We start from the raw sequence: 18,869 nt of genomic DNA, 5'->3' as shown, positions 1-18,869 counted from the left end.
CCTCAGGCTCCACCCATGAAGGGTCCACGAAGAAGCAACCTTGTCTATCCCACCATGGCCATCGCCCACGAAGGACTTGCCTCACTTGGGTAGATCTTCACGAAGTATGCGATCTCCTTGCCCTTACAAACTCCTTGGTTCAACTCCACAATCTTGATGGAGGCTCCCAAGTGACACCTAACCAATCTAGGAGATAGCACTCTCCAAAAGGTAATAGATGGTGTATTGACGATGAACTCCTTCCTCTTGTGCTTCAAATGATAGTCTCCCCAATACTCAACTCTCTCTCATAGATTTGGTTATGGTGGAAAGATGATTTGAGTGGAAAGCAACTTGGGGAAGGTTAGAGATCAAGATTCTTGTGTTAGGATTGGAATGTCTTGGTCTCAACACATGAGTAGGTGGTTCTCTCTCAGAAAATGAGTAGTGGAAGTGTGGGCACATTTTGATGGCTCTCTCTCTGATGAAGAAGGGGGTGGTGTATATATAGCCTCCACACAAAATCTAACCGTTACACATAATTTACCAAACTCGGTGGGACCGACCTGGTTCAAAATGTGAACGTTAGGCTTTTCGGTGGGACCGACAATATCAACTCGGTGGGACCGATGCGCTAGGGTTAGGGCAAAACCTCATCTCAGTGAGACCGATCACATGAACTCGGTGAGACCGATTTCAGTAATAAGCAAACAAAGACTTGGTCCAACAAACTCGGTGGGACCGACCGCTCATTTCGGTGAAACTGAAACATTATGAAAAGGAAACAGAGAGTTTGCATTGTGAACTCGATGGGACCGATCGCTCATCTCGGTTAGACCAAAACATTACGAAGGGAAATAGAGAGTTTGCAATCCCATCACGGTGAGACCGAGATCCCTATCGGTGAGACCGAACTGATTAGGGTTTCTGGCTATGGCTATGTCAAGTGAACTCGGTGACGCCCGATAGATCAAATCGGTGGGGCCGAGTTTGACTTTAGATTTAGGACATATGTGAAAATGAGAAAGTGGTTGAGGGCTTTTGGAGCATATCACTAAGCATTTTGAGCAAGCAAGCCTTTAAGCAACACCTCATCCCCTTTTAATAGTATTGATTGACTTTTCCTATGGACTCAATGTGATATTGGATCACTAAAACGAAAATGAAGAGTCTTGAGCTTTTGCCAATATGTGTCCTTAGCATTTTGAGGGGTCCACATCTCTAGTCCATGTCATACCAGTCATTGAACTTTCTGAAACATTAATCTTGAATGGATATTACTTCAATGAGCTATATGTTGTTATAAATTACCAAAACCACCTGGGGATTAGTTGCACTTTCAGAAAGCTACCACCGTACTACTCCCACTACCAGCAAAGCCTTCTCTAAAACTCCACTTAGTCTCTTTTCCATGAAAACTTTAATAGCTTATGCTATCCTGCTTGCTAAAATGTCCTCTCATGTGTGAAGAACCACCCCTTCCTTTTTTTATCGTTGGATCTGTTGTCTTGCCAATTTCTGCTAGGCTTAGGCTGTCAGTTTCCTTGCCTCTCTACCATGGAATCAATGTCAAGGCCCACACACTCTTCTTTTTCCTCTATGCAAACCCTAGCCGCCGTAACCCCCTTTTTAAAAGCTGGAAGGGGAGAGAAATCAAAATTCTTCAGGGCAGGGATAGGGTTGGCACATATACTAGTCCCTTCCACCTAATCCCTGCGACACAAAGTGAGTTGTGTTGGGCCATATGCAGCCCATTCACTTCCCCCGCCAACCCACATTTTTCAGTAGAACACATTTGCAAGGGCCCATCGGCTCTAGCTTTACGTGTAATGTTATCTAAAAGCGGCGTCTGACTATTATCATGAACAAATTCAAAATGCTCCTCTAGAAGCAAATTCACAAATAAGTTATCCTTTAACAGAGCCTCTTGTTCCTCCTCCGTCAACGAATCCAGCACCGCGAGTGCTTCCACCTACATCTCTTCGTGGCCGATGATAACAATGGAAACACCTTCTAGCATTGCATGTACAGATATGGGTATTTATTCTCCTGTTGCAACACACGTGCAGCATATTTTATAGTCATTTTAAAAGTTCAGATATAGCGATCACTTCTTTTGATATTAGAGGTGGATTTCTGTTGACATTATTATTAGAAGTGGATTTCTGTACGCAAGCACCGCTGTCACCTTTCGCTTCACCTTCAGGAATATTGACTTTCTGGTTAATCAAAGAGCAGGAAGCATATTAAAACACCGAAATGGCTCTATAAACAGCGAAGTAAGTGCGATTAGCGATCAGAAGACCAATTATTTCCACAAAACAACCTTTGCCACTGCCCGGCGTATTCCCATCTCCGCCCGGGCGCCATGGATCCGGATGAGGAGATCGAATTCGATCTCTCCCCGTTCCCCATCGTGTACAAGAGCGGCCGCGTCCAACGCTCTGGTCTAACGTCGCGGAAGAGCGCCGGCACCGACGCCACCACCGGTGTCGCCTCCAAGGACGTTGTCATCGACGCCGGCACAGGCCTCGACGCGCGGCTCTTTCTCCCCAAGAGCGTCCAGGAGTCCCAGAAGCTCCCCGTCCTCGTCTACTTCCACGGCGGCGCTTACATCGCTGAGTCTGCCTTCTCCCTCAGGTACACCAGCTACGTCAACGCCCTTGTCGCCGCCGCCCGCGTCGTGGCCGTGTCGGTGGAGTACCGCCTCGCCCCCGAGCACCCGCTCCCCGCCGCCTACGACGACGCGTGGGCCGCACTCCGCTGGACAGCGACGAGCTGCGTTTCGGCGGGCCCGGAGACGGAGCCGTGGCTGGCCGACCACGGCGACCCCACGCGCATCTTCGTCGCCGGCAACAGCAGCGGCGGCAACATGGCGCACAACGTGGTGATGAGGGTGTTAGACTGTATTTACATGTGTATATTGTAACGTTGTATACCACCTCATTATATATATATATGATAGGCCACCCCTAGAGGGTTGTGCCGGTTCCCCCCAAAGCCTATTGTCTTACATGGTATCACGCTAGGTTACGTCCGCTTCCGCCTAAAAACCCTAAACCGCCGCCGCCGCCACCGCCGCCGCCGCCGCGCCCGCCGTCGCTGTCGCACGACTGCTATGACGTCCGCCGCTGCGTCCGGCTCCACCGCCACCGGTTTTCTGCCGGCCTCCCTCGCGGCACTTCTCTCGAGGCCGCTGGATGCCGCCTCCCTTCAGGCGCCGATCGGGACACGGAGCGTCGGCTCCCTCTTTGCGCTCCCGCCGGCTGCTACTTCGCCCGGGCAGGCGCTTGTGGCCCACACCGCCGCCGCCCCGTCAACCGCGGCTGTCGCGCCCTCGGCCACTGCGCCGCTGGTGGTGGAGGACGTCGCGCTGGCAGGCTTCGCGGCGTCAACCGCGGCCATCGCGCCCTCTGTCACCGCGCCGGCTGCCCCTCTGACTGTCTCCACGGTGGTCTCACCTCAGCCAGTCTCCTCGATGGGATCGCAGCCGCCGCCGCCGTTTCACTTCGGCCATCTCATCACCATCAAGTTGTCGTCGGACAATTACATCTTCTGGCGCGCGCAGGTTCTTCCGCTTCTTGGGAGTCACTATCTGCTTGGCTATGTCGACGGCTCTCTCCCTTGCCCTCCTGCGCTGGTTGACAGCGTGCACGGTCCGGTCTATAATCCGGCTCACCGTGTCTGGACAGGGTAGGATCAGGCGAACCTCTCCTCCATCCAGGGGTCGCTCTCTCCGGCCGTTGCTGGGCTTGTTGTCTTCGCCAAGACGTCCCACGAGGCATGGACTATTCTTGAGCGCTCGTTTGCGGCACAGTCGCAGGCTCGTGTATCTGGGCTCCGTCGCCAACTTGGGGAGTGTCAGAAGCTTGACTCCACCGCCACTGAGTTCTACAACAAAGTCAAGAGTCTCGCCGACACGCTGGCCTCCATTGGACAGCCCCTCACCGACTCCGAGTTCAACTCGTTTATTGTCAATGGTCTTGATGAGGACTATGACGCCCTAGTCGAGATCATCAATGAGAGGGGCAACTCCACGCCCATGCCAGCACACGAGGTCTTTTCACGCCTCCTGCTTACTGAGCAACGAGTCGAGACGCGCCGATCCAGGGGCAACGGCGCCCTCTCGGCAAACGCCGCCACCAAGGGTGGTCGCTCCTCTGCTTCATCCAGGGCTCCTTCGGGGCAGTCACCACCACCCGCCTCGGCCCCTCCTCCTACTGCGATGCTACCAGGGGCTGGCGGTCCACGTGTGTGCCAGCTTTGTGGTCGCGATGGGCACTGGGCCTCGAAGTGTCACAAGCGCTTCCAGCGGGGTTTTCTTGGTCTCGGCAATGACGGGAAGGATACACGCAACTTTGCTCGTCAGGTCGCCATGGCTGATCGTCCGCCGCCGCAGAAGCCACAGGGACACACTCAGTCCTACTCCATTGATCCCCACTGGTACATGGACTCTGGGGCGACAGAGCACCTGACCAGTGAGATGGGGAAGCTTCACACTCGTGAACCCTACCATGGCTCCGACAAGATCCACACCGCCAATGGAGCAGGTATGCACATCTCTCATATTGGTCAAGCATCACTTCTCACTAGACATGCCAATAGGAGTCTTCAACTTCGCAATGTTCTTCGAGTTCCATCTGTGACACGTAATCTTCTTTCAGTTCCTAAACTCACTCGTCATAATAATGTGCTTTGTGAATTTCATCCTTTTGATCTTTTTATTAAGGATCGGGGCACGAGGGACATTCTTCTTAGTGGGCAGCTCTGCCAAGGTCTCTATCGTCTGGAGCATCCTAGCATCGCTCGCGTCTTCAGTGGAGTTCGGGTATCTCCGTCACAGTGGCATGCTCGTCTTGGTCACCCGGCCACACCTATTGTCCGGCATGTTTTGCGTCATCATGAGCTTCCTAGTGTGTCTAGTAATAAAGATGTAGCAGTGTGTGATGCTTGTCAGCAGGGGAAGAGTCATCAACTTCCTTTTTCGGAGTCCAGTCGTGAGGTGAAACATCCTTTAGAACTTGTGTTTTCAGATGTATGGGGTCCTGCTCAGACTTCTGTTAGTGGTCATAATTACTATATCAGTTTTGTTGATGCTTACAGCCGCTTTACCTGGCTTTATCTTATCAAACGTAAATCTGATGTGTTTGACATTTTTGTTCAGTTCCAAAAACATGTTGAACGCCTTCTCAAGCACAAAATTGTTCATGTTCAGTCGGACTGGGGTGGCGAGTATCGCAACCTCAACTCCTTCTTTCAGTCGCTTGGGATCACTCACCGTTTAGCATGTCCACATACACATCAGCAGAATGGTTTAGTAGAACGTAAGCATCGTCACATTGTTGAAGCTGGTCTGACTCTTTTGGCCCATGCATCTGTTCCGTTTCGTTTTTGGAGTGATGCTTTCACCACTGCATGTTTTCTCATCAATCGTACTCCCACTCGTGTTTTGAATATGAAGACTCCCATTGAAGTTCTCCTTAATGAACAACCGGACTACACCTTTCTCAAGGTGTTTGGGTGTGCTTGCTGGCCCCATCTCCGTCCATATAACAAGCGTAAGCTCGAGTTTCGTTCCAAGAAGTGTGTTTTTCTTGGTTATAGCTCTCTTCATAAAGGATACAAATGTCTTCATGTGCCCACTAATCGTGTCTACATCTCTCGGGATGTTGTGTTTGATGAGCATGTTTTTCCCTTTGCCAAACTCCCTGTGTCCACTACCGAGCCACCTGTCATGCATTCATCCTCTGTTGCTTCTGACCAATTTGAAGATGTTGCATATTCTCCTCTATTGTTGCCTAACCATGGTGCAGGCACTGGTCGTGAGGCTCGTTTGGAGATTCTGGAAGTGCCCTCTTCCTCTTCGTCGCCATCGCCTTCATCCTCGGCACCTTCTGTTGTGCATGAGGAGCACATGGCGCCCCTGCATGGCCTCGGTTTCCGTGCTCATGCACGGCCGATCGACGTCCTGGCCCGGTCGCCTCTGGCTACTGGGCTGCCTTCGCCATCGTCGCGCCCTGCAACCCCGCCGACTGGGCCGGCCTCCTCGGTCCCCGTCTCGCCCAGGGTGTCGGGGCAGTCATCACCAGGCCTGGCCTCGCCCGCCCCTGCCTCGCCCAGGGTGTCTGGGCCCTTCTCACCAGGGCCGGCCTCGCCTGCTCTCGCCTCGCCAAGGCCGTCTGGGCCGGTGTCACCGGAGCTGGCCTCGCCCACTCTCGGTTCGCCCATGGCCTCTGAGCCCCTGTCGTCGGGCCAGTCTTCGCCATGCAGCCCGGAGTCGTCTGTCCCGAGCTCGCCTGAGGTGATTCCTGCATCTCCGGCGACCGTCACGTCTCCGTCACCTTCGCCTCCGCCGGCTCCTGCTGCTGCTCTACGTCCACATACGCGCAGTCGGAGTGGCATTTTTCAGCCTAAGCAACGTCACGATGGCACAGTTGCTTGGTTAGCGGCGTGCATGTCTGCTGCTCTCGCAGATCCATCCTCTAAGCCACGCACGTATCAAGCTGCTATGCGCATTCCTCATTGGAGAGAGGCCATGGAGCAGGAGTATCAAGCGCTTCTTCGCAATCAAACATGGACTCTTGTTCCTCCACAATCACGGGTAAATGTCATTGATTCCAAATGGGTTTTCAAAGTGAAGAGGCATTCTGATGGGTCCATTGAGCGCTATAAGGCTCGTCTGGTTGCTCGTGGTTTTCGACAGCGTTTTGGACTTGACTATGAAGACACCTTCAGTCCAGTGGTCAAGCCTACTACCATCAGACTTCTTCTCTCTCTGGCTGTTACTCGAGGTTGGTTTCTTCGTCAGCTTGATGTTCAAAATGCTTTTCTTCATGGTGTCTTGGCGGAGGAGGTTTACATGCGCCAGCCTCCGGGTTTCTCTGATCCGGATCACCCTGATCATCTCTGTCGTCTGTCCAAGGCAATTTATGGTCTGAAGCAGGCTCCTCGTGCTTGGCATGCTCGTCTTGCCATGGCTCTTCGTGCTCATGGTTTTGCATCATCAACTACTGACTCCTCATTGTTTCTTCTTCAAAGGCCTGAGGTTACTATGTACTTGTTGGTCTATGTAGATGATATCATTTTGGTCAGCTCCTCTCAGTCGGCTGCTACTGCGCTTGTTCGCTCACTTGGTGCTGATTTTGCGGTCAAGGACCTTGGGAAGCTTCATTACTTTCTTGGTGTGGAGGTTACTTCTCGTGCTGCTGGCCTTGTTATGACGCAGAAGAAGTACTCTCTGGATTTGTTGCAGCGAGCTGGGATGCTTAAGTGCAAACCGACGACTACACCCATGTCTACCACTGATAAGCTCAATGCTGTTGATGGTGTGCTTCTTTCTTCTTCTGATGCGACAGAGTACAGGAGTATTGTTGGTGGGCTCCAGTACTTGACGATCACGCGACCAGACATTTCCTATGCTGTTAACCGAGTCTGCCAGTATCTGCAGTCACCCCGTGACACTCATTGGTCTGTTGTTAAGCGGATTTTGCGCTATATTCGTTTCACGGTGGCTCATGGTTTGCATATTCGGCCGTCTGACTCTAGTTGTCTTTCAGCATATTCTGATGCAGACTGGGCTGGCAATCCGGATGACAGGCGATCCACGGGGGATTATGCTGTCTTCTTTGGCTCTAACCTGATTGCCTGGAGTGCTCGGAAACAGGCTACTGTCTCGCGTAGCAGTACTGAGGCTGAGTATAAGGCTGTGGCCAATGCCACATCAGAGATCATCTGGGTACAGTCCTTGCTTCAGGAGTTAAGTATACCCCAATCACAGCCTCCTGTTCTTTGGTGTGATAACATCGGTGCTACATACCTTTCTGCAAATCCGGTATTCCATGCCCGAACGAAACACATTGAAGTTGACTATCACTTTGTGCGTGAACGTGTCTCTCAGAAGCAACTACAGATCAAGTTTATTTCTTCCAAGGATCAACTTGCTGACATCTTCACCAAGCCATTGCCTTTGCCACAGTTTGAGACTTGCAGGCGCAATCTTACCCTTCTAGATTCATTAGAAAGTGGCTAAGATTGAGGGAGGGTGTTAGACTGTATTTACATGTCTATATTGTAACGTTGTATACCACCTCATTATATATATATGTGATAGGCCACCCCTAGAGGGCTGTGCCGGTTCCCCCCAAAGCCTATTGTCTTACAGAGGGCCGGAAAGGAAGGGCTCCGGGGAGGCGCGCGGGTCGAAGGGATGGTGCTGCTTCACCCGCTGTTCTTGGGCAAGGCTCCGGTGCCGTCGGAAGGCACGGACACCACGGAGACCGCCGAGAGGAACTGGCGGTTCGTCTGCGCGGGAAAGTACGGGCTCGACCACCCGTTCTCCAACCCGCTCGTGATGCCGCCGGAGGAGTGGGCGGTGCTCGGCTGCCGACGGGCGCTGGTGACTGTTAGACTATGTATAGCTTCTGTACCTATGTACGTATTGTAACAGAACCATTATATATAATGAGATAAGCCACCCCTAGAGGGTTGTGCTGGTTCCCAAAACTTATTGTCTTACATGGTATCACGCTAGGTTACGATCGCTTCCGCTTCTAAACCCTAATACCCGCACCGCCGCCGCAGCCGCCGCCGCCTTCACCGCCGCCGCCGCGCCACCGATCGCGCCGCCACCATGTCGAGCGCCGCCACCACCGGTTCCACTGCTGCGGGCTTCCTCCCGACCTCTCTTGCGGCTCTGCTCAACCTCCCGCTCGATGCCGTCTCCGTTCCCGCTCCGATCGGGACAAGGAGCATCGGCTCCGTCTTCTCCACGCCGCCGGCGCCCTCGCTCGGGCGTGATCTCGTGGTCCACACCGCGGCGCCGCCGTCCGCTGCGGACTCCGCAGGTGTCGTCCCGCCGCTCCTGCCGCAAGCGGATCACACCGCCCCGCTGGCGGGGTTGGCGGCGTCCGCCTCGGCTGCGGGCCTTGCGGCGTCCGCACCGGCCGTGAGCTTTGCGGCGCCCGCCCTGGCTGCGGTCCCGCCTCCTCCCGCATCGGCTTCGGTGCCTCTGGCTGCCTCCATGGTGTTTGCACCCCAGGCAGCCTCCTCGATGGGATCGTCTTCGCCGCTGCCGTTTCACTTCGGTCATCTCATCACCATCAAGCTCTCCGCCGACAACTACATCTTCTGGCGTGTGCAGGTTCTCCCGCTCTTGGGGAGTCACTACCTGCTAGGCTACGTCGACGGATCGCTTCCCTGCCCACCCGCGCTGGTAGACAGCATGCATGGTCCGGTCTACAATCCGGCCCATCGCGTCTGGACGGGGCAGGACCAGGCGAACCTCTCCTCCATCCAGGGGTCGCTCTCGCCGGCAGTTGCCGGCCTTGTTGTCTTCGCAAAGACGTCTCATGAGGCCTGGACCATCCTTGAGCGCACCTTTGCAGCGCAGTCCCAGGCTCGTGTCTCTGCACTCCGTCGTCAGCTTGGAGAGTGTCAGAAGCTTGACTCCACTGCCACTGAGTTCTACAACAAGGTCAAGGGCCTCGCCGACACATTGGCCTCCATTGGACAGCCCCTAACCGACTCCGAGTTCAACTCATTTATTGTCAATGGTCTTGATGAGGAGTATGAGGCCTTAGTCGAGATCATCAACGAGCGGGGCAACTCGACACCCATGCTGGCACATGAGGTTTTCTCTCGGCTCCTTCTCACTGAGCAACGGGTCGAGACTCGCCGCACCAGGGGCACTGGATCCCTCTCGGCCAACGCCGCCACCAAGGGTGGCCGCTCTTCTTCATCACCCCGGTCTCCCTTGGGGCTGCCACCGTCGCCCGCCTCGGCCCCCCCCCACCTACTGCGACCTTACCGGGGGCTGGTGGTCCACGTGTGTGCCAGCTTTGTGGCCGCGATGGGCACTGGGCCTCCAAGTGTCATAAGCGCTTCCAGCGAAGCTTCCTTGGTCTTGGCAATGACGGCAAAGATACACGCAACAATGCCCGTCAGGTCGCCATGGCTGATCGTCCCTCGCCGCAGAAGCAACAGGGACACACTCAGTCCTACTCCATCGATCCACACTGGTACATGGACTCTGGGGCGACAGAGCATCTGACCAGCGAGATGGGGAAGCTTCACACTCGTGAACCCTATCATGGCTCCGACAAGATCCACACCGCCAATGGAGCAGGTATGCACATCTCTCATATTGGTCAAGCATCTCTTCTCACTAGACATGCCAATAGGAGTCTTCAGCTTCGCAATGTTCTTCGAGTTCCATCTGTGACCCGTAATCTTCTTTCAGTTCCTAAACTCACACGTGATAATAACGTGCTTTGTGAATTTCACCCTTTTGATCTTTTTATTAAGGATCGGGGCACGAGGGACATTCTTCTTAGTGGGCGGTTGTGCCAGGGCCTCTACCGTCTGGAGCATCCTGGCGTCGCCCGTGTTTTCAGTGGAGTTCGGGTCTCTCCGTCACAGTGGCATGCTCGTCTTGGTCACCCGGCCACACCTATTGTCCGTCATATTTTGCGTCGTCATGAGCTTCCTAGTTTGTCTAGTAATAAAGATGTAGCAGTGTGTGATGCTTGTCAGCAGGGGAAGAGTCATCAACTTCCTTTTTCGGAGTCCAGTCGTGAGGTGAAACATCCTTTAGAACTTGTGTTTTCAGATGTATGGGGTCCTGCTCAGACTTCTGTCAGTGGTCATAATTACTATATCAGTTTCGTTGATGCTTATAGTCGCTTTACCTGGCTTTACCTTATTAAACGCAAATCTGATGTGTTTGATATTTTTGTTCAGTTTCAAAAACATGTTGAACGTCTTCTCAAGCACAAAATTGTTCATGTCCAGTCGGACTGGGGGGGCGAGTATCACAACCTCAACTCCTTCTTTCAGTCGCTTGGGATAGCTCATCGTTTAGCATGTCCACATACACATCAGCAGAATGGTTCAGTCGAACGTAAACATCGTCATATTGTTGAAGCTGGTCTTACTCTTTTGGCCCATGCATCTGTTCCGTTTCGGTTTTGGAGTGATGCTTTCACCACTGCATGCTTCCTCATCAACCGTACTCCCACTCGTGTTTTAAACATGAAGACTCCCATTGAGGTTCTCCTTAATGAACAACCTGATTATACCTTTTTCAAGGTATTTGGGTGTGCTTGTTGGCCGCATCTTCGTCCATATAATAAGCGCAAGCTTGAGTTTCGTTCTAAGAAGTGTGTTTTTCTTGGCTATAGCTCTCTTCATAAAGGTTACAAATGTCTTCATGTTCCCACTAATCGTGTCTATATATCTCGGGACGTCGTGTTTGATGAGCATGTTTTTCCCTTTGCCAAACTTCCTGTGTCCACTGTCGAACCACCATCTCTGCATTCATCCTCTGTTGCTTCTGACCAATTTGATGATGTTGCATACTCTCCTTTCCTGTTACCTAACCATGGTGCAGGAACCGGACGTGGGGCTCGTTTGGAGCTTTTGGAGGATTCACCATCATCATCACCGCCTTCTGATGGGCACGTTGATCGCCCTATGTTGCATGGCATCGATTTGCGTGCCCATGCATGGTCACCCGAAGAGCCCGTCGCGCCGAGCATCTCCACTGCTCGGTCCGTTACGCCAGCGACCGCCGAGTCTCCAGCGGCTCGGCCCTCTTCGCCAGCGGCCGCCAAGTCTTCAGCGGCTCGGCCTGTCACGCCGTCTTCGCCCGCGGCTCGGCCCGTCACGCCGTCTTCGCCTGCAGCTCGGGTCCGCGACGCTGTCCTCACGTCGCCTTCATCCGCGGATCGGCCCGCGACATCGGCCGCGCCACGGCCCACTATGCCGGGCTCGCCATCGGCCCGGTCTGTGACGCCGGCGTCGCCAGCTGCTTCGTCTGCTCTGCCGGTTTCGCCGGTCGGCCGACCTTCTTCGCCGACCGAGCCCGAGGCTACTGTGTCTGGCTCCTCGTCACCGGCTGACTCGTCAACGTCGCCGTCCTCCAGCCCGTTGCAGGCTGCTCCGTCGACCTCGGTGGTTCCTGTGTCCCGACCACATACACGCAGTCGCAGTGGCATTTTCAAACCTAAGGAACGTAAGGATGGTACGGTTGCTTGGTTGGCTGCTTGTTTGGCTGCTGCTGTTGCGGATCCATCTTCTGAGCCTCGCTCATATCAGGCTGCCCTGCGCATTCCACATTGGCGAGAGGCTATGGAGCAGGAGTTTCATGCTCTCCTTCGTAACAAGACATGGACTCTCGTTCCTCCACCACCACGGGTAAATATTATTGACTCAAAATGGGTATTCAAAGTGAAGAAGCATTCGGATGGATCTATTGAGCGTTACAAAGCGCGACTTGTTGCTCGCGGTTTTCGGCAACGCCATGGTCTTGACTATGAGGACACCTTCAGTCCTGTCGTCAAGCCTACCACTATTCGGCTTCTACTCTCCATTGCTGTTTCTCGTGGTTGGTCACTTCGTCAACTTGATGTGCAGAATGCTTTTCTACATGGTTTTTTGGAGGAAGAGGTTTATATGAAACAGCCGCCTGGTTTCTCTGATCCTGATCGTCCTGACTATATCTGTCGTCTCTCCAAAGCACTATATGGTTTGAAGCAAGCTCCTCGTGCCTGGCATGCCCGCCTTGCCTCCGCCCTTCGTGCTCATGGGTTTGTGCCGTCCACTGCTGACACTTCATTATTTCTTCTACAGAAGCCAGAAGTCACTATGTATCTTTTGGTATATGTCGATGATATTATCCTTGTCAGCTCTTCTCAGTATGCTGCTGATGCTCTTGTCTGCTCTCTTGGTGCTGATTTTGCGGTCAAAGATCTTGGGAAGCTTCACTACTTTCTTGGAGTTGAGGTCACTTCTCGTGCTACTGGTCTTGTCCTTACGCAGAAGAAGTACTCCTTGGAGTTGTTACAAAGAGCGGGCATGCTGAAGTGCAAACCGACCACCACACCCATGTCGTCTACTGACAAGATAACAGCTGTTGATGGTGAGCTTTTGTCTCCTGCGGATGCCATAGAGTACAGGAGCATTGTTGGTGGACTTCAGTACTTGACGATCACGAGACCAGATATCTCTTATGCTGTTAACAGGGTTTGTCAGTATCTTCAGGCTCCCAGAGATACTCATTGGGCTGCTGTTAAACGCATTCTTCGTTATGTTCAGTTCACCCTGACATTTGGTATGCATATTCGGCCGACTTCCTCTCGGGTCCTTTCGGCCTTCTCTGATGCAGATTGGGCTGGTAGCCCAGATGACAGGCGATCCACGGGGGGTTATGCAGTATTCTTTGGCCCTAATTTGATCGCCTGGAGTGCTCGGAAACAGGCTACTGTGTCACGTAGCAGTACTGAAGCTGAGTACAAGGCTGTGGCTAATGCTACTACAGAGATTATTTGGGTGCAGTCTTTGCTTCAGGAGTTGGGTTTGTCTCAACCACAGCCTCCTATTCTATGGTGTGATAACATAGGTGCTACATACCTTTCTGCAAATCCAGTATTTCATGCCCGAACGAAACACATTGAAGTTGACTATCACTTTGTACGGGAACGTGTATCACAGAAGCAACTCCAGATCAAGTTTATCTCATCTAAGGATCAACTTGCAGACATCTTCACTAAACCTTTACCACTGCCACAGTTTGAGGCTGGTAGGCGCAATCTTACCCTTCTCAGTTCTTTAGAAAGTGGCTAAGATTGAGGGAGGATGTTAGACTATGTATAGCTTCTGTACCTATGTACGTATTGTAACAGAACCATTATATATAATGAGATAAGCCACCCCTAGAGGGTTGTGCTGGTTCCCAAAACTTATTGTCTTACAGTGACGGCGACCGAACTCGACCGCTCCAGAGACAGGGCGCGCATGTACGTCGAGGCGCTCCGCGGCAGCGCGTGGGGCGGCGAGGAGGCCGTGCTGTACGAGACGAAGGGCGAGGAGCATATGTATTATTTCTCCAAAGACGCGAGATCCAACTCCGTCGTGGCAGCGAAGGCGGCGAAGGAAATGGCCATTGTTGTGTCCTTCATCAAGCGTGTTACATGTACCAGTCCATCGGATTGTAACATTAGATCTACGTTGTGAATCGAAGCCACTCTTACAGTTCGTTTGTGACGAGAGCACACTGCGGCCGTGCCGGCGTGCGCACACCGATCAGGGCTCAGGCGCCGGCGATGAACGCCACGACGCGAGCCATGAGCTCCTTGGCCTTGGCACAGTCCGGCTTCTTCAGGAAGAAGACGTGCCCCTCGCCTTCCGACTCGATCCACGCCACGCCCCCACGAGATACGCTCCCGCGCCACGCGCTCGTGGTCACCGCCGCGTAGTACGCTCGGTCCCTGGACGCCAGCCAGTCCTTCTCGCCGGCGCACACGAGCATCCGCTCGCACCGGAGATTCTCCATCCCCGGGGCCCCCGGCGCCATCGGGTTCATCCTCGGGTCGTCCGCGCCGCCCACCGCGCCGGGGCACGCGAACTCCCAGATCATGGCCATGTCCTTGGCCGTCGCCTCGGCCTCACCTTCGAGGAACGTGTTCCCTCCGAACCAAGGATGCAGAAGAATCGCGCCTTCTACTCTCGGCGCCGGTTGGAACGACGCTCTGATGAGGACATTGTGCACTATGTTGCCGCCGGCGCTGTCGCCGGCGAGGAAGAGGCGCGCGCTGTCGCCGTGCTCGGCGAGCAACTCGTCCTGGGCCGAGGCGGCCCACGAAAGCGCTGCCCAGGCGTCGTCGTAGGCGGCGGGCACCGGATGCTCGGGCGCTAGGCGGTACTCGACGGAGACGGCGACGACGCCGGCCGCGGCAGCGAGGGACGCGACGTAGTTGTGGTACTGCGGGGAGACGGCCGACTCGACGAGGAAGCCGCCACCGTGGAAGAAGACGAGGATCGGGAGCTTCTTGAAGGGATCTGGGCTGGTGGGGAGGAAGAGGCGGACGGACACGCCGGTGGCAGAGTCAAGGACCACGTCTTTGGACGTGACGCCGGTGGCCGGGTCTAGGCCGGTGGGCGCAGGCGCCGGGCGACAGAGGCGGTCCATCTTGCCGCTCCGGTATATGCGGTAGTCATCGCAGTCGAACACTACTTCGTCAGCGCCAGACTCCATGGCCGTAGCCGGCTAGCCGCGCACAGATCTGAAGGTATAGTTTGTTGAGTGGTTGGTGGCAGTGGAAGAGACTAGTGCTGGACTTGAAAGTGTGAGGACTTGGAAGTGTGAAGTTGGAGCTGTAGTCTACTACGTCATGAGAAGTTGGTCTGGTTAGGCCTTTCACTATGTGCCCGGTGCTAAATTTCTGAAAAGCAGGCCACGTATACATCGATGCCAAACGAAAACCTTTTGGCACCGCTCCCACAACGTATGTAATTTGGCATCGATTGAAAGGCAGGCCCACGTGTATAAAAAAACATATTTGACCCAACACCAGCGTCTCCCTGTAAATAAAACTGCCCTCGTCTTCCTCCACGAAGCTCTTTCCATCTATACATGCAAAACTGCCGTCGTCTTCCTCCCACAAATCGGTTTCATCCTGACCTCCTCTTCCTGATTTGATGCTCGATTCTCTAGATCTATGTCAGATGGAGGTAGTGGGGCTGAGGAATTGGGTTGGCCATCGCGGGGCGGAGGTCGTGAGCAGGAGGACCTCGCGATGGAGGTTGCCGGCGACGAGCCACGCAAAGGTACTGTGCAGGCTGATGAAAGTCGCAGGCGAATCTAGCTCGCGGCCGAACGGCGGAGGCCGCATCCAGAAGGCGGTGGTCGCGGGCGGGCAGAGCTTGCGGTCAGGGGGGCAGAGGTCGCGGCAGTAGTCGCGCCGGCGACGGAGCCTGGAAGCCGACGGGGAACACAGAGAGGCCGTGGAAGTCCAGCTCGATAGCAGTGGAGGCAGAGCGCTCACCGGAGCCCGGCTGTTGGTTCACGCGCGAGCGATATGGATTTTTTATTACCTCGACAAATTTGGCATCGGAGCAAGTAGATGCTCCGATGCCTGAAATTTTTTGTTTGGCACCGCTCAGGCAGTGAAGGGCATCGATGCCAAATGACCCAAAAGTAAATTTGGCACTCCTTTTGGCCGACATAGTGGAGGGCCTTACAGCTTACGTGAAACAAAATGATGTCTGATACTCAATACTCAAGATAATACTCTAATCCTCTCCCGTGTCGCTCCAGCGAGCGGCCCGGGAGCAAAACCTAGCGGCGCCGCCACCAGCCCCCATCCCATCCCTCCCCTCCCTCGCCGCCGTCGGGCAAAGCCCATGGGGCGTGGGCAGCGGCGGGGACCTTCTTCCCTCTTGCAAGGCACGTGGGCGGCGCAGGCCGACCCTGCCAAGCAGAGGAGCGCGTCTCGGGCGTCGTCGGGTTCCGACGGCTGCTGGATGCGAAGGGTGCGGCTCGGGCTTCGTCGGGGTCCGGCGGATGGGGGCGGCCAGGGCACGCGTGCGCGGCTTCGGCGCAGACTGGCGCAACCGGGCGCGGATCTGGCGCATCAACTGGCTTGGCGGCGCGGGGACGGGCTCGCGACGACCACGAGCAGCGTGGCCGCGCGGGCACGGCAGGGGCGCGGCGTGTGCGGCTGTCGGTGGCTGCACGCGGTGAGGATGGGGTGCTGCTAGAGGCTGCATGGATGTGGTGTTGCGGGAGGCTGAGACTGGACGCCGGGGCGGCGGCCCCGGAGCTTGGGCGTCGTTCCTGCTGGGCGACGCGGTGGTGTTCGTTGCGGACCAGAGCGCTGCGGGTCATGGGGCTTGGCCTCAGATCTGGAGTCAGCGTGGGTGCTCAGGCTCTGCCCCTGGGCGAGGGAGAGGCAACCGACGAGGCATCTCATTCTGCTGCGATGATGGGGATGCAAGATTTGGCTGCCGGGATGGTTGATGCGTGGAGGTGCAGCGAGGGTAAGTCCGAAGGTGGGCTGACGGATTGACTGTCGACCAGATGTTTTTGAGGGTTGGGTGAAAACCTGTTTCTGGCCATGGCTGGAGCTTGTGACGGGACGATGTGACCTTCCTGAAGGCATCGACGGGATGCTCTCTCTTCCTCTGCGAGGGACAACTCCAGACCCGAGGGTCGGTCGTTGGCGGCGTGTTGACGTCGTTCCCCTCTTGAGGGCATCAATTTTGGAGGTTAATCCGGTTAGAGGGACCAGTGGGTGTGTTGGGAGTGGAAGGCGTTGATGTGGCGTCGAGGCTTCTGTGGCAACGATGATGAGGCGAGTGAAGTCGGAGGCGTTGCGGTGGTTGCAGTAGTCGGCTCTTCTCCGACATGTCCGTGAGATTACCTCGGTTTGTTTATTGCGGTGAAGTCGGAGCTACGGCGGTGGAGCCCTGTGGCAACGATGACAGGCATCATGTGGTCTGTTCGGTGCTCTTTCACGGCGCCAGCCTGACATGGTTCTTATTTGGATCTCTCCTTCAGAGTCGGAGTTGCGCTGCCCTCGACGCGGGTGCCTGAGTTCTGGCACGGTTTGTATGTGCCGCTTAGCGGTTTGTGACGGTTTTCGCCCAGTTCTCCGTTAATTAACCCGGTAATTCTTTTCTACTTAATTAATGAATGAGGCAATTCAAACAAAAATGATGTCTGATAATCTCGGAGCACAAATTTTGAGACTCTGAAAATCGATACTCCAAGAAAACTTAAAACTGCAGCTAGGCGCCATCACCTATTTATTCACCCAGTAAACGAACAAGCAGTCATGCAGCGCAAGTTCGTCTATCAGGCGCCGCCTATGAACGCGACGACGCGGTCCATGAGCTGCTTGGCGTTCTCGCACCCGGGCTTCTCGAGGAAGAACACATGACCCTCCCCATCGGACCCGTGCCAGGCCGCGGTGCCGCCCCACCCGCTGCAGGCCACGGCGTCGTGGTACGCGCGGTCGCGCGCGGCGAGCCCGTCCGCCAGCCCCGCGGTCACGAGCATCCTCACGCAGCCGAGCCTCTCCAGCGCCGGCGCGCCCGGCGCCAGCGGGTTCATCCTCGGGTCATCCGCGCCGCCCACCGCGCCTGGGCACGCGTAGGACCAGAGCATCCCGGTGACCATGGGCGCGGCCGGGTGCTCCCCCTCCACCGGCTTGCTCCCGCCGAACCACGGGTGCAGCAGTATCGCGCCCTCGACCCTCGGGCTACCGTCGTTGGAGGCAGCCCTCATGAGCATGTCGTGGACGATGTTGGCCCCCGCGCTGTCGCCAGCGAGGAACAGGCGGGCCATGTCGCCGTGCTCGCGAATCCAGTCGTTCTGCGCCGACGCTACCCACTGGAGCGCGGCCCAGGAGTCGTCGTAGGCCGCGGGGAGAGGGTGCTCCGGGGCCAGGCGGTAGTCGACGGACACCGCGAGGACGCCGGCCGCCGCGGCGAGGGCGTTCACGTAGTTGTGGTACGTGGAGGAGTCGGCCGATTCGATGAGGAAGGAGCCGCCGTGGAAGTAGACGAGGACCGGGAGCTTTGTGGAGGGGTCCTGGAGCTTGGGAAGGTAGAGGCGCACGGAGAGGCCGGTCTCCGCGTCGAGGACGACGTCCTTGGAGGTGACGCCGGTGGCCTCGTCGACGCCGGCGGGGAGGATGGGAGGCCGGTTAAGGCGCTCTATCCTGCCGCTCTTGTAGAAGCGGAAGTGCGCCGGTGCCTCGAACACCACCGTGTCGGCGACGGCGTCCATGGCCGTGGAGAGTGGAGAAGGTGTTTGCCTTGAGGCTTGGCCTTGGTGTTGTGACTATCAGCTTCGCGAGATCTGTCAGATTTAAATGGCGATAAGGTGCCAAGTCAGCAGCGAACTGAGGAGTGCGCATGGCCACACGTAATTTCTGGCCTGGATCCATTGCCATGAGAATGCAACGATCGGATAATGCATCAATCGAGGCAGTTGGTTGTACGATCCGACGGCAACGTATACTCACTCTTTCCTCTTCAAAATAAGAAAAATAGAACCAATATCAGCAAATTAATACTAATTGGCTCGTGTGTGTGAAACAATCCAATCT

At 55.3% G+C, this 18,869-nt stretch overlaps 3 protein-coding genes across 3 annotated transcripts; 1 reads left to right on the top strand and 2 right to left on the bottom strand.

Annotated features, from left to right (window-relative positions):
- Positions 1 to 2,301: 2,301 nt before the first annotated feature.
- On the top strand, positions 2,302 to 13,989 carry LOC119309666 (tuliposide A-converting enzyme b2, amyloplastic-like). Its single transcript, XM_037585625.1, has 3 exons — positions 2,302 to 2,875; positions 8,144 to 8,390; positions 13,730 to 13,989. The coding sequence occupies exons 1-3, from the start codon at positions 2,348 to 2,350 to the stop codon at positions 13,987 to 13,989; spliced, it is 1,035 nt and encodes a 344-aa protein (XP_037441522.1). The 5' UTR covers positions 2,302 to 2,347.
- On the bottom strand, positions 8,259 to 15,050 carry LOC119310159 (tuliposide A-converting enzyme b1, amyloplastic-like). Its single transcript, XM_037585993.1, has 2 exons — positions 13,734 to 15,050; positions 8,259 to 8,378 (listed from the first exon to the last, which is right to left on the bottom strand). Exon 1 carries the CDS (start codon positions 15,008 to 15,010, stop codon positions 14,066 to 14,068), a length of 945 nt encoding a protein of 314 aa, XP_037441890.1. The 5' UTR covers positions 15,011 to 15,050; the 3' UTR covers positions 8,259 to 8,378; positions 13,734 to 14,065.
- A 2,388-nt stretch (positions 15,051 to 17,438) lies between these two features.
- LOC119310157 (tuliposide A-converting enzyme 2, chloroplastic-like) lies at positions 17,439 to 18,612 on the bottom strand. Its single transcript, XM_037585992.1, has one exon. The coding sequence runs from the start codon at positions 18,545 to 18,547 to the stop codon at positions 17,612 to 17,614; it is 936 nt and encodes a 311-aa protein (XP_037441889.1). The 5' UTR covers positions 18,548 to 18,612; the 3' UTR covers positions 17,439 to 17,611.
- Between the last annotated feature and the right edge of the window lie 257 nt (positions 18,613 to 18,869).

The sequence above is a fragment of the Triticum dicoccoides genome, chromosome 5B (genome assembly GCF_002162155.2).
Source record: "Triticum dicoccoides isolate Atlit2015 ecotype Zavitan chromosome 5B, WEW_v2.0, whole genome shotgun sequence".
Classification (NCBI taxonomy): domain Eukaryota; kingdom Viridiplantae; phylum Streptophyta; class Magnoliopsida; order Poales; family Poaceae; genus Triticum; species Triticum dicoccoides.
Note: the sequence above shows the minus strand (reverse complement) of the source record. Positions and strands in the feature narration are given on the sequence as shown.

Coding starts and splice junctions, on each gene's coding strand:
- LOC119309666 (XM_037585625.1), top strand. CDS start 2,348: ATGGATCCGGATGAGGAGATCGAATTCGATCTCTCCCCGTTCCCCATC. Junction 2,876..8,143: donor CGCACAACGTGGTGATGAGG/GTGTTAGACTGT, acceptor GTCTTACAGAGG/GCCGGAAAGGAAGGGCTCCG. Junction 8,391..13,729: donor GCTGGTGACTGTTAGACTAT/GTATAGCTTCTG, acceptor ATTGTCTTACAG/TGACGGCGACCGAACTCGAC.
- LOC119310159 (XM_037585993.1), bottom strand. CDS start 15,010: ATGGAGTCTGGCGCTGACGAAGTAGTGTTCGACTGCGATGACTACCGC.
- LOC119310157 (XM_037585992.1), bottom strand. CDS start 18,547: ATGGACGCCGTCGCCGACACGGTGGTGTTCGAGGCACCGGCGCACTTC.